The following is a 13,037-nucleotide window of genomic DNA, read 5'->3' as shown; positions in this document are numbered from 1 at the left end:
TGCCGTTTCTGAAAAATACCTAGTACAGTATGCCACCAAATGTTTGATGGAATGCTTAAACAGAACATTTTCAAAGGTCAGTTACAGGAAAAGACTGCAGTTTTTGAATTTAACATATTTAGCTGTACTTTCCAGGTTTTGAAGAAAAATTATGGCTTGTTCTTGCGCTTTGAGCAGTATATTACCTCCCACTGGCCATAATTACGGTTATATTTACTGCTCTAGTAACGGGTGAACTGAATGCATATTATCTTTTTGAACGCAATCTTGTGAACCAGGTCGTCCCCCCCTTGCCAGTATGTTTCCTCACTTTCCTGCCAGTACAATCCAGTTTCATTCTCTTCACTCATTTGATGTGGGCCTAAAGCTTTCATTCCACAATAAGACGTCACAGCACTACTCGTCATCCAAAAATGGTACACAAAAATTGGAAAGCTGTGAATATACTAGGTGGACAGGCTGATGTGTAGTAAAATTTTCAGCATCTCAACAGGCTGGGATACTTCAGTTGGGTTGCTGCTCTGTATGCTATTCTGAAAAGTGTCTTGACCGTTGCATGAATTTTAGGGTGTACTAATTCAATAATGAAAGCAAAGGCCATAAGAACTTGAGGACCCTGCTGGTCAGAGGAGAGATATGTCTCATCCAGCATTCTGTTTCCAAATGCATTTGGGAAGGTCACAAGGTCAATAGCCCTCTCCCACAGTTGAGGATCCTTAGTGAGTGACACTCCACAGCAGCCAATCATAAACCTTTCCGTCAGCTGCCCACATTTCATATTGGGCGTACATTGACACATTCTAGGGGTCCCCCTTTTCAAATGGCACAGTTCAGTTCTGATCTGAGAACAAGGGTTCTGCAGTAGGTAGAATTGGATTGGACGAATGAGCGCAAATCCTTGCTTCGTCATGCGTCCTGTTGGTGACCAATCACAGCTTCAGCCTTCTTGTACCTGAAGGGTTGATTGTGAAGACAAAATGGTAACGCCGGTAAAATAACGAGCTCACAATGGAAGCACGCTACACGGTGCATTGTATTTCTCCATCCAGCAAGCTTTGCCAAGATCCAAGCAATGAAAGCAGTCTGGCACCTGGGGGCCTAGTACAAGCATTGGAGGGCTAGATTTCAAGTCTGCCATTCCCATTAATTCCCTCTTGAGGCTTGAGACCTCCCATTGGCCCAATTTCCCCAACTGTGAAAAAGGAATGATTATCATTAGCTCCTTCCCCAGGGGTAATATGATTTAATTAGTTTTGTCTCTAGAGCGCTTTGAATGTATAAAATGTTCCTGCTAATAAATTGCGTGCTGGTACAAAAATAGCACTTGCTGAGCCAGTTTGATCTCATTCAATATCTGCTGGTTTATATAGGAATTAACTATAGTACTGCAGGGCGTTTATAAGCCATATAGAATTGGGGGGGGGGGTGTACATATGCAATGTGGAAATTATTTTGAAGCTTGGCAATAGAAATGTATTTTCAGGGCTTGGCTTAACATGAAATTGGTTCCAGTATTGTTTAATGAGGTCTTCTGATGAAGCAGGACAGCATGATATGGTAGCAAGAAGGTGCTGCTCTGAACATATCCATTCTGTGTTTTAATACACCATAGGGGCTTGTTTTCTGTGAGGAAAATGTGAGTACAACACATCTAGCCTCTGCAAAGCCACAGAGGAATTTGCTTCTTGGAAACACTCGTTGGAAGCCTCTAGTTGAGAGTAGAAGATCCCATTTCCCCTAAAGAAGGGCAAGTCCGCGTTTGTATGTTGGCTGTTGCTGCAGTCTGGTTCAGATGTAATTCTAAACATCCTTCAGGCCTGTATTTTGTGTATTTAGTGCTTTTATCTTGCATTTTTATGTTGTGAATTGCCCTGTGATATTTGGATGAAGGGCGGTATGCAAATTCTCATAATAATAAGGCAGCTTCTTATGTTCCTACACTTTACATACAGTGTATTTCATATCCAGGATCTTGGGTTCCTTGTATTTAGTACATTTGTATCTGAGAATCCAGCTAAAAAGGCTCCCAGAGTGGCTTATATACAATTAAAACAAGGCAGTCCTTGCTTGCAATCTTTAAAAAAAGAGAGACACAAGGAAAAGGGGGCAAGGAAGGAAGAGGGAAAAGAGACTTGAAGCTTTAGACAACTTCCAGTTAAAACAGATAATGCCAGACTAGACAGACCAATAGGGTATAGGGCATATTCCTAATTTCTAAGGCATTTTCTGAAGACTCGCTCTATGGGCTCCAGGAGGAGAGGCTTACGTGTGCTGTGTTAAAAGGGAAAGCAGATGAAAATCGGCTTGTTACCTAGTCTAATAAATACAGCTTCTCTCTAAAAGGAACTGTAAACGTTCGATGCTCATTGCTCAAATCCCCCAACGAGTGATTCTTTTGTTAAATTGTCTGGATTAAATTAAAACTCCCGTATCAGCAGAGAGAGAGGTATGCCGTTCTTGCCAGCTAAGCACGAACCATCCCCAGTGTGCATTGTTTGGCAGGCCTTACAAACCCAACCTGGTCTCCCTGCTGCTGATATATAGTAGAGCTTCCTGTGGCTCTGAAAATCCCATTTGGGAGTCTGCCTCTGCGTTAGCAGTTGCCAGTGAAACATGTCTCAGTATTCAGGAAAAGTAAGTAACATGTTCCTTTTTGTAACTTTGCTTATGTATGAGATCAGAGGCTTTTTAAAAAAAGAGGGGGGAGGAGATGAGCTGGAAAAATAAAAGCTTTGGATGCCAACAGGAGACAGGATGGCTTAATGGAGCTACACTTTCCAAAACATTGTGGGACTGTGTTGCCTTGCAGGATGGGGCCACACAAGCTGGGGTGGTCTGAGATTAAGGGGCGTTCCTTAAAATGCAAGGAATCTGGCAACTCCAGAGAAGGAAAAGCATATGAAAGCGAGAGGATAATGAGGATTGGGAAATACAATGGAGTGTGTCTTAATTAATCTAAATACACAATTTTAAAAAGTGATGTTTATAAAAGAAAAGAAAACCCCAAGAGGTTGCATTGTTAGCCACACACAGTGTTGTAAACTGTAATGTCTCATTAAAAGAATACTTCCAGCTTTCAATGAACTCTCTCGTTGAAAGCAAAATTAAATCCGTCTGGCAGCGGATTCCATCTGCTTGGAATACCGGTGGGTCGTGGGGCCGCGCAATGGCTGCAGCTCAATCCGTGGAACGTCCTCTTTCCTCTAGATCACTTTCTATGAAGGCAAATGCTTCACAGGCCGGAAGCTGGAGGTTACCGGGCCCTGCGACAACTTCCAGGAGCGGGGCTTCATGAACAGAGTCAATTCCATCTGTGTGCAGAGCGCAGCCTGGATCTGTTTCAGCCTCGCAGACTTCCGAGGCCAGCAGTACATCCTGGAACATGGCGAATACCCTGGCTTCCACCGCTGGAACGGGCACAATGACCGAATGGGATCCTGCAAGCCAGTTGGGATGGTTAGTGCTCCTTTTGTTGTTGTTGATGAGGGACAGGACAGGACAGGGAGTGTCTGTTTTCAGGTGTCTGTCACTCTTGCCCTTTGGGAGGATGTCTGTAATGTCTTCAGCATCACTATGTTTTAACAACTTGCCGGAATGGTCATAATTTATTACTTTTCATAAAAAAATTATGCACCTCGATAGAAGAAAAACCTCAGAGTAGTTTACAAAGTATAAAACAATAAAATTACCAGTAAAAATAGTAAACAACAACAACTATTTAAAATAAAAAAATTCCTTCCAGTAGCACCTTAAAGACCAACTAAGTTAGTTCTTGGTATGAGCTTTCGTGTGCATGCACACTTCTTCAGATACACTGAAACAGAAGTTGCCAGATCCTTCTATATAGTGAGAAGGTGGGGAGGGGTATTACTCAGAAGGGTGGTGGGAATGGGTGATTGACAGATAGCTGAGATGAGCCTGTTGACGACTCTTAACTACTGCAATAGGTCTTACAGGAAAAGGCAAGGGGTGAGAAGGTGAAAAATGGCTTAGTCATTTAAACTATTTAACTAGTCATTTAGCTATTTAAAACATTTTTTAAAAAAATTGCAATAAACTAAAAACAGTTTAAAATATGCATTCTACATGCCTGGGCAGGCTTGTCTGTTCCAGGGGATTAAACACTGCCTTCATAAAAGGTAAAGGGACCCCTGAACATTAGGTTCAGTCGTGACCGACTCTGGGGTTGTGGTGATCATCTTGCTTTACTGGCCGAGGGAGCCGGCATACAGCTTCCAAGTCATGTGGCCAGGATGACTAAGCCACTTCTGGTGAACCAGAGCAGCGCACGGAAACGCCGTTTACCTTCCCGCCAGAGCGGTACCTGTTTATCTACTTGCACTTTGATGTGCTTTCAAACTGCTAGGTTGGTAGGAGCAGGGACCGAGCAACGGGAGCTCACCTCGTCGCGGGGATTCGAACTGCCAACCTTCTGATCAGCAAGTCCTAGGCTCTGTGGTTTAACGCACAGCGCCACCCCCGTCAGCCCAGGTCTTTGTCCCATCATCATGTGATCAAGCAAGACAAAGAACAAGGACATTGTATCTCCTGGACCTTGGCATCCTTCTGGGTTAGGCGTTGGTGCCTCTGTCTCCCAGTGGTTCTGTTCCTACCTATAGGAGTCCCTTGCTCCTTGCTCAGCCCCATGGCTTCTAGACTGTGAGGTCCTCCTGGGTTCCATTGTGTTCCCAGTTGCTGTTTTAACATCTTTATGAAGTCATTGGGGGAAGTCATCCAGGGATTTGGAGCAAGGCACAATCAATATGTCTTCAGTGATGATGATGATGATGCCCGACATCTGAAGATCACAGAGTGGTCTATCTCACCCGAATCAGAAGAGGCTGTTTAAGTACTTGACCAGTGTTTGGAATGAGTATTGGGATGGTTGAGGTCCAATAAATTGAAGTTGAAGCCCAACGAGATGGTAGTTCTGTGGGTTGGTGGTTGAAGGACCAAGTTCATTGCTTGGGGCTGCTCATGAGTTCTAAGCTGTCACCTGAGGAGTGGCAAGGCAACTATTTTCTGTTGTCTAAGCCTCTGTTTCTGTTATCTTCTTCAAACTCCAGTTGGTTCGCTAGTCCCCACAGCAGCTGCCTGTGCATTACCAGGCTCAAATAAACTTATTAATATTGGTGCATAAAGCCCTGAATGACCTGGAACCCAAGTATCTGAAGGAATACCCCACCCAGTCATTAAGATCCACTAGATATGTCCTACTTCAATCTCCTGGCAGTAGCTGTGGGTGGTGAGGCATACTCAAGAGTAGACCCATTGTACTTAATGAGCAGGACTATCTTATGCCTATAAAGTGGCTCTACTCTAAGTTGGAAACAACCCATAGAACTCAATGGGACTTACTTCTTTTAGACATGCACTGGTTTGTGCTGTTAATGGGTTAGCTCTCCTGCTGCCCTTTTTTGTAAGGCATTCTGCAAGCTTACTAGCTGAAGAGCAAAAAAAATAATATTTTTAATACAATAAGACACATACACACCACAGGAATGGAGCCCTCCCTCAAAGTACCCTCAACAATTTTTAACTACTATTTCCTGTCTTCAGCCTAAATTTGTATTGCAGTGGAAGGTGTGTGTATTTGTGTATTTGCGCACTGTATGTACAAGACGGGGAACAGGGGAGAACCTCTTATTTGGTTGTTTTTTTGGACTGCCATCAGAGGTTTCAGGCATATCTGACATTCCACCGCCAAAAGAATGCCACAAGCCTTCCTCTACCTCAGCCAAGTCTTCTCATACATGATTCCATTTATAAATATATTATATGTCCTCTGTCTGCTGGTTCTTTTTCTTTTTTTCCTAAAAAGAACTTTATACCTGTCTGCAGACTCCCTCACAAATACCTACCAAACCTACCGGCGGGAGGAGAGGGAGATTTCCAAAGCGATTTACCTCAGTTCACCTTCCAAGAATTGCATAGACAGGATACTGGAGACCGAAGCGGGCGGCGTGTGTGTGTGTTTCTTTTCCTTGCTTAATAAAGTCACAACTATCCTGTATAAATAACCACAGACTTGACTAGGAACAAGGAAAATGTGATTATTATTTTGTTTGTTTGTTTTAAGGGAAACAGTCTCAAATAGATGTGTGTTTTGGAATTTCCTCCTCATAGTTCCGTTCCTCGTGGGGTTCTTAATTCATTTCCCAAGTATGGATGTCTGGTTCTCTTGCAAATGTCAAAAGTGGCATTCTTGTGGCCTTGTTTTCTTGACCTTGTGCGTGGTCGTTTCGTGGTTTGTATTTCTTCCGGTGCAAGTTTTATGCTAAAGAGCACTTGAGGATGGTCTGAAACTCTCTCTTTATGCCGCAAATCTTTAGGTTGGCCACAATAACAACCCCTTCCCCCATCCCAGCTGAAGTTTGAACACTTTCATAGTCTGGCATTAAATTACTCACTGAAAACAACAATAATAAGAAAAGTACTAACTGCTTGGAGAACTTAACATGACCACATGTTTACAGGAATGTTGCTCATATTGTAAAGTGACGGGTCCTTCTCTCCCACCTCGGTTTGATTCTCACAACAATCAATCCTGCAAAATAGTCTGAGGGAGAGAATTCCCTAGTGAGGTTCACGGCTCAGAACCGATTTGAACCTGAGTCTGAAGACCTAACTGAAGACACATTTCTTTATCTTGGCTTTTGACACCGGAGATGCGTATTTTAGAACCCACCTTATTCCTGAATTTTAAAGTTGCTTTAAACTTTTTTAAAAAATATTAATATTGTGGTTTAATTGTCGTAGCCCAGCCTGGGACCTGAAGGTAAATAAAGGGTGCGTAATAAATTGTAAACATCGTCCTATCCCAACCTGACACTCTAACCACTACACTGCACTACTTCTGTGTTTAGGACACAAATCACTGGCATATTTTGTATATAGTATGGGGGAGGGGGACGAAGTGTTGCTTGTTCAAAGAAATGTTTTAATACATTTTTATTGATATATATTTTTATGTCTGCTGCTAACCACCTTCTTGAGATCTTGCTATGTTTTCGAAAAGTGGAATACCAATTTTTAAATCAGTAGACAAAATAAAGATGAAAGTGATGAAACAGTCGCTGGCTGGCGAGGGCTGATGCTGAACCCATTTTCCACCTGTGGCTTTTTGCTGGCTACAGAATTCACTGGCCGGCCTGGGGCACATTTCTGTCTTTCACCTGTGGGTCAAAATGAAAAAAAAAAACCCCAAACCTCTCTGTTGCCTGGAGCTCCTTAGAAGACGAGAAGGGTGCAAATGTTATTTTTCTAAATACATTTTTACTCATATTTCGCAACACCAAGCTCTTTAGTATGAATTTGGAAAAGCGAGGTGTCTCTGGGTTTTGCCGCTGCTGTTTCATGAAGCTAATTTTGGCCTGCCTTTGCCAACAGCATGGCGAGAATTACCGGATCGAAGTATTTGAGGGCAGGCACTTTAGTGGTCGCAGCCAGGAGTTCACCGAAGATTGCTCTTGCCTGCATAGGCAAGGCTGGGCCAAAAACTGGATCAACGCCATCAAAGTCTACGGGGATGGAGCGTAAGTAACTCACGGGTGTCAAAATAATACAAGGGCAACCTGCAATAAAGGGTTGCCGCATGTAATCCTCCTTTTAGCCCTCTCCAGAGTACTCCATTCCATTCTTCTTCCAGCTGCCACCATTTTCCTATTCTCTGCACACTGAGCATACTCAGCCCCCATCTTGCTGTTTTCTTTTTGGAGTGAGTCATTTGCCTCTTAGGGTTCCCCTGAGCATGTTGTTACCTCATCTCTCTGTGTCTGTGTGTGTGCATGTACGGTGCCATTTCCACTACGTAACCACTAGCACTTGGATAATTCAGATTGCTATTGATGTAGTTACTAGATTGGTCAGTCTGGATGAAACTGGATCCCTTCTGAACCTGCAACTGCATCTGTGAGGATAGAGTGCATAAGAGGAAACTTGCCAAACAAGTTCCTTTGTCAAGGTTTGTCAGTGCCAGTTCCTTTGACTGTCCAGTTAAGTACCCATCGTCTGCATCTCGAAAAGGTGAGCTCTGCTGCCATAGAAATAAATGGGCAGGCCTTTCGCTATCCACCTCACCTGCCCAATAGATGAGAGAACAAAGCCAGAGTTGTGTATGTGAGCTGAAAGCTGGGGAGAGAGAGAGATGTCTTGCTTTGTGCTGGACTTTGGGTCTGTTCTGGAAACCGACAGGGGAAGCAAGATCTGTTGAGGTCAGGGCTGGCCCACCCTTGTGGCAAGATGAGGCGACTGCCTCAGGTGGCAGAATCCACAGGGGCAGCAGATCCATTGCCCACCACTGCTGCCAGACTCCATCTCCCATCAGCCCCTGACAACCAGCATGGCTAAAGGTCAGCAATGATGGAAGTTGGTCCATCCACATCTGGAAGGAGATAGGGGGCTCACCACCCTGATACAGATGATGACAGCTCTGACTCTGCAGTTCCATGCCAGAATAGTCACTCGCAGATATAGGCCCCTGTTGCTTTCTGTAGCTTTTACCAGTCCCTACCCTTCTTCAGTCACCCCTCCCCCCCCCACAGGTTAAACCTACTAAGTGGGTTTCTCGTCTCTTGTATGTTCCAGGGTTGGGTCTAGGACTTAATATCCACTTCCTCTACACCTGATGTCAGATGTGAGGCAGGAAAAGATGTGGCTGGTTGAAAAAATGGGGTTTGCAAGCACTACTGATCAGTTCAAAGTCAGCATAAACAACACAGAGCCAGATGGAACAATTGTCTGTGTCACTATAAGGCAGCTTCCATCTGCTTTCTTCAAAAAAGCCATGTACAGTAATTTATTATTATTATTATTATTATTATTATTATTATTATTATTATTATTTGCATATCTACAGGGTACCCCTTTTAAAAGAGACCAAAACCCAGCTCTCTGCTCCCCTGACATTCCACCAACCTGGGCTTGGGTCTATGTGTGGAGTCCTTACTGTAGTAATAATAATTGCAGGTTAGCAATATCCAATCCAGCAGTTCCGTCATAAATGTTCATCTGAGGCAAAAAAAAATAAATGCATGTGGCACGAGAGGATCAGTTTAACAAGCCTTTTTATTCTGGAAAAGATTAACACCAATTATAGCTTCCCCACTATAGTTCCTTCTCGCATTCTTGCTTTCTGATCCTTTGCTCTAGAAGTGCCAAACTGGGAGAGGCCAACAGTCTTGCTGTCCCTCCCTCTGTCCCAAAAACATTTCCCCTGAAACCCGGCGATCACACAGGGTTGTATTTCCATCATCACTCTGACCAGGAACAAATGTTCTCTTGAGGGGGTGGAAAAAAACAAAAATCATCGTGTGTGTCTCACCCTTTCACCAGTGATGGAGTTGTCATGTTATGATGTCATTGGCTCGTTCTCTCTCTCTCTCTCTCTCTCTCTCTCTCTCTCTCTCTCTCCTCCCCCACTATCTCTGTGACCTCATGGTACCATGCGCTTCCTTCGGACAAACAAACACAATCAGAAGGCATGACTTAGATGTGCGTGCCTGGGGGAGAGCTGGAGCCCTCTGTCCGCGCCAGAGAGTGCTTGACTTGTGTGAGGCACAGCTGGAGTTCTGGCTCATGCTGCTTCGTGCTTCCGTGCCAAGGGAACATCACTTAGGAGGGCAAAAAGCAGAACTTCAAAGGCAGCCTTCCCCAACCTGGTGCTCTGACAGATGCTACGGGCCACAGTCTGGATTGGGATGGTGGTAGATCCTGCGGCTAGGTGGGGAAGCAGGATGGCGACAACCGTTCTGGGCTCTCTGGCTGAAATGCCCAGAGTGCTTGTCAGATGTGCTCTGTGGCCAGGGAGGAGCCTTTTCTTCAAGGCTTGGCAACTGCAAGGCTGTTGCTAGTTGTTTTATTTTAAAGGACCCTCTGCTTGAAACCCTGGAGAGCTGATAGACAAGAGAAGCAATAGCAGATTAGATCAGGGTTGGCAACCTAAGGCCCATGGGCCGGAAGCGGCCCACCGAGGCCGTTTAACCGGCCCCCGAGCTGAGCTGCTTGCTTGGTGAGTCCCCGCGCACTGCGCTAAGCCAGTGCGGTGCAGGGACTCTCTTCCGCAGCTCCGGAAATCGCTTCTGCACATGCCCAGACACCAGAAATCGCTTCTGTGCAGGCGCAATTTTCAACGTCTGGGCATGTGCAGAAGCAATTTCAGGCGTCGTGAACATGTGCAGAAGCGATTTCCGGTGTCGTGCTGCACTGGCCCGGCCCACAAAGGATCTCCGCAGGAGTGATCCGGCCCATGACCGGTAAGCCTTGCTGACTCCTGGATTAGATGGAGGAAGCGTCTGGCCTGGAGCAAGGCAGCTTCCTAAATCCCTAACAGCGATGAGGGGGAAAGTCCTGTGGCACCTTGAAGATATAACAGATTTATTACAGCATCAGATTTCATGAAATAAAGTCCACCTCATCAGATGCATGAAGTGTTATCCTCAGTTGACGGATATACAGTCGTACTTTGGAAGTCGAACGGAATCCGTTCCAGAAGTCCATTCAACTTCCAAAACATTTGAAAACCAAATTGCAGCTTCGGATTGGCAGCAGGAAGCTCTTGCAGCCAATCAGAAACCGCAGAAGCACCATCAAATGTTCGGGTTCCAAAAGAACGTTCGCAAACTGGAACAATCGCTTCTGGGTTTGCGGCATTCGGGAGCCAAAACATCTGAGTTCCAGGGCGTTTGACAACCAAGGTACGACTATTGTTACAAAAGTTGGGCACCATCCCCAATCTCTGCCAAGCCGTGGCAAGATTCCAGGGGTTTCCAGGCGCTCACCCAGGATCTGTGTTCCTTGGAGAATCAAAACACAGTGGAGACTGTCGTAGCCTTAAGAAATAGGATTTATTCACATTTATATTACATGGAAATACAGGACGGTCCCATATTATACAGGATGGGTGGCAACCCTAGTCCTGACCCCAGAATTCAGCAGGGAGTTAAGGAACCACTGAACCTGAGGCTGGCAGACAGGAGTCCACATTGCCAGATTCCACAGCACCCAGGGTCTATAAAACCAGAGGCAAACCCTCACAGGTGCTTTCCTTTGGGCCTGAGGAACCAAGTGCCTCCCACAGTACTCTGAAAGTCCAGTGGCACAGGAGGTACACCAGGTGGGCAGGGCAGGGAGCGCAGGAGTGCCCGTCTGTAGGTCAGAGGGTTGGCCTAGGAGAGATGGGCAGCAGGCAGAGGCTCAAAAGGTTTAGCTTCGCTTCCAGCCTTTCTTAGAGCAAATTGCTCACTAGGCGCTATCCTTGGTGCTGAGACAACCACCTGCCTTGATCAATGGGTTCTTCTGCACAACTAGAATAGGGCATATGTGGTGGGGCAGGTACCCCAGTGCTCACATAGAACCTCTGGCCAGAAATTATGTGGATTGGCCTCTAAGCCCTGTGTCGCTTATTAGATGTATTTATGAAAAAGAGGATATCTTAAAGCATATTTTCTGCAGCCTTTTCATATTAACGTTCCCAACATTAAGAACTTTGGGGGTTGGCTGAGCGAGTGAATTTGATAGACGTCTAGGTCAATGAACTTATAACAAAACATATTACAAATTCAGTATCTCCAAAACACCCAAACACAATTAAATAATCAACAGAGACCTAAAATAAACACATTAAATACAAACATATGTGCAAGATAAACATTAAACAAATGGGAGATGTGCGTACTAATTCACATCGAGGAAAAGATAACGCATTTGTTAAACTGTATTTATAAGGTGAATAAACGGTGATCAGTTGTTTTAAAAAACTCTTTCTCCTTTTTGTCTGCCATCTCCCAGACATACATATGTTGGGTTTAATGTCTCCATCACTGCTGCTTTCTAAACCTTTGGTTAACCAATCCTTCAGAACAGGAGCAAGTCCATCTCTCCACCTCGGAGCCACCAGAAATTTTAGCTGTGATCAACTTTTAACATCAAATGGCAACTGTTTGGAGGAAACCAATATGGCACCATAACCATCTCTGAATGTGGCTTGGAGTGTTTTGACCAGAAAATATTTTGTTTCTGTTTCAGATGGGTGCTGTATGAGGAACCTAACTATCGTGGCCAGATGTATGTGGTCGAGAGAGGTGACTACAGCAGCTGCAGTGAGTGGCAAGCTGCCTGTGCAAACATCCAGTCAATCAGAAGGGTTGTCAACTATTTTTAGCTAACTGCCTGGTGAAAACGGAGAGTCTGGACCCTTCCCTACTGGTCTCTAGAAATGTGAAATAATAAAGACTTGAAATCCGATGTGCCTCTTTTGCATTCCTCCACATGCCCAGGCAGGTCACCAGTTTAAGCAGTCCAGGGCCTGATAGCGCACTGTATGGGTAGCCGACATGGACCAGCCAATTGAGGTAGGAAGGTGATTCTGTTTGGGGAGAAAAAGTGCCATTGTTCATGGAATGGTGCATCCTGAAGGCTCACAATAAACTGCAAGGGATACAGAGATGGATAAGGAGGTTGTTACTTGAACTCTAATGATGTATAGATAATTACGGGGTTTGAAGACCCTTAACAGGGGCACGGAAAGCTGCTTTTTGTCACATAAGACCATTTAGACATCCTCTTTCTAAATGTGGAGGTGAGCACACACCCTCTCAGAAAAGAAGGAGCAAGATGAAAAAGGAAATCGACTGGACTTCAACACGACGTGGGCTTCTGAAATCAAGAGCACGGCTGCATTGGGAACAAGTCAAAATGGCAGGGAAGTCCAGCTGTTAGTTGCTGCTTGGAGTGCCTTGCTGAAAAAATAATAATAATAATAGAAACCTAGTGCTGGTATTGGTGGGGTGGAGGGTGGAGACTAGAAAGGTGCTGGGGCAACTGCCCGAGGAAGCCACCTGTTGATACTGACCCTGGTATGAGGTCTCAAAGGAGCATAGGAGACATTCAACATTAAGTGACGACCACGCTCCTAAAGGCATTGCACGATATTCTCTGCAAGATCATCCATTGGCTGTTTAGACCAGGGATGAAGAATCTCAGGCATGGGATTGAATGTGGCCCTCCAGGCCCCTTTCTCTGGCCCTTGGATTTCTGCC

The 13,037-nt window shown here is 44.9% G+C and overlaps 1 protein-coding gene across 1 annotated transcript; it reads left to right on the top strand.

Annotated features, from left to right (window-relative positions):
- Nucleotides 1-96: 96 nt before the first annotated feature.
- CRYGN (crystallin gamma N) lies at nt 97-12,243 on the top strand. The gene is made up of 4 exons (XM_083467287.1): nt 97-2,634; nt 3,208-3,456; nt 7,390-7,535; nt 12,025-12,243. Exons 1-4 carry the CDS (start codon nt 2,614-2,616, stop codon nt 12,158-12,160), a joined length of 552 nt encoding a protein of 183 aa, XP_083323413.1. The 5' UTR covers nt 97-2,613; the 3' UTR covers nt 12,161-12,243.
- Nucleotides 12,244-13,037: the final 794 nt, after the last annotated feature.

Source organism: Podarcis liolepis, assembly GCF_965112155.1.
Source record: "Podarcis liolepis genome assembly, chromosome: 12".
Classification (NCBI taxonomy): domain Eukaryota; kingdom Metazoa; phylum Chordata; class Lepidosauria; order Squamata; family Lacertidae; genus Podarcis; species Podarcis liolepis.
The sequence above is the reverse complement of the archived record's forward strand: the minus strand, read 5'-3'. Positions and strand labels throughout refer to the sequence as shown.

Bases quoted from the DNA above. Each gene is read 5' to 3' on its own strand.
- CRYGN (XM_083467287.1), top strand. From the start codon at position 2,614: ATGTCTCAGTATTCAGGAAAA. The intron at 3,457-7,389 runs GTTAGTGCTCCT...CTTTGCCAACAG, and splicing joins CCTGCAAGCCAGTTGGGATG to CATGGCGAGAATTACCGGAT. The intron at 7,536-12,024 runs GTAAGTAACTCA...TTTCTGTTTCAG, and splicing joins AAAGTCTACGGGGATGGAGC to ATGGGTGCTGTATGAGGAAC.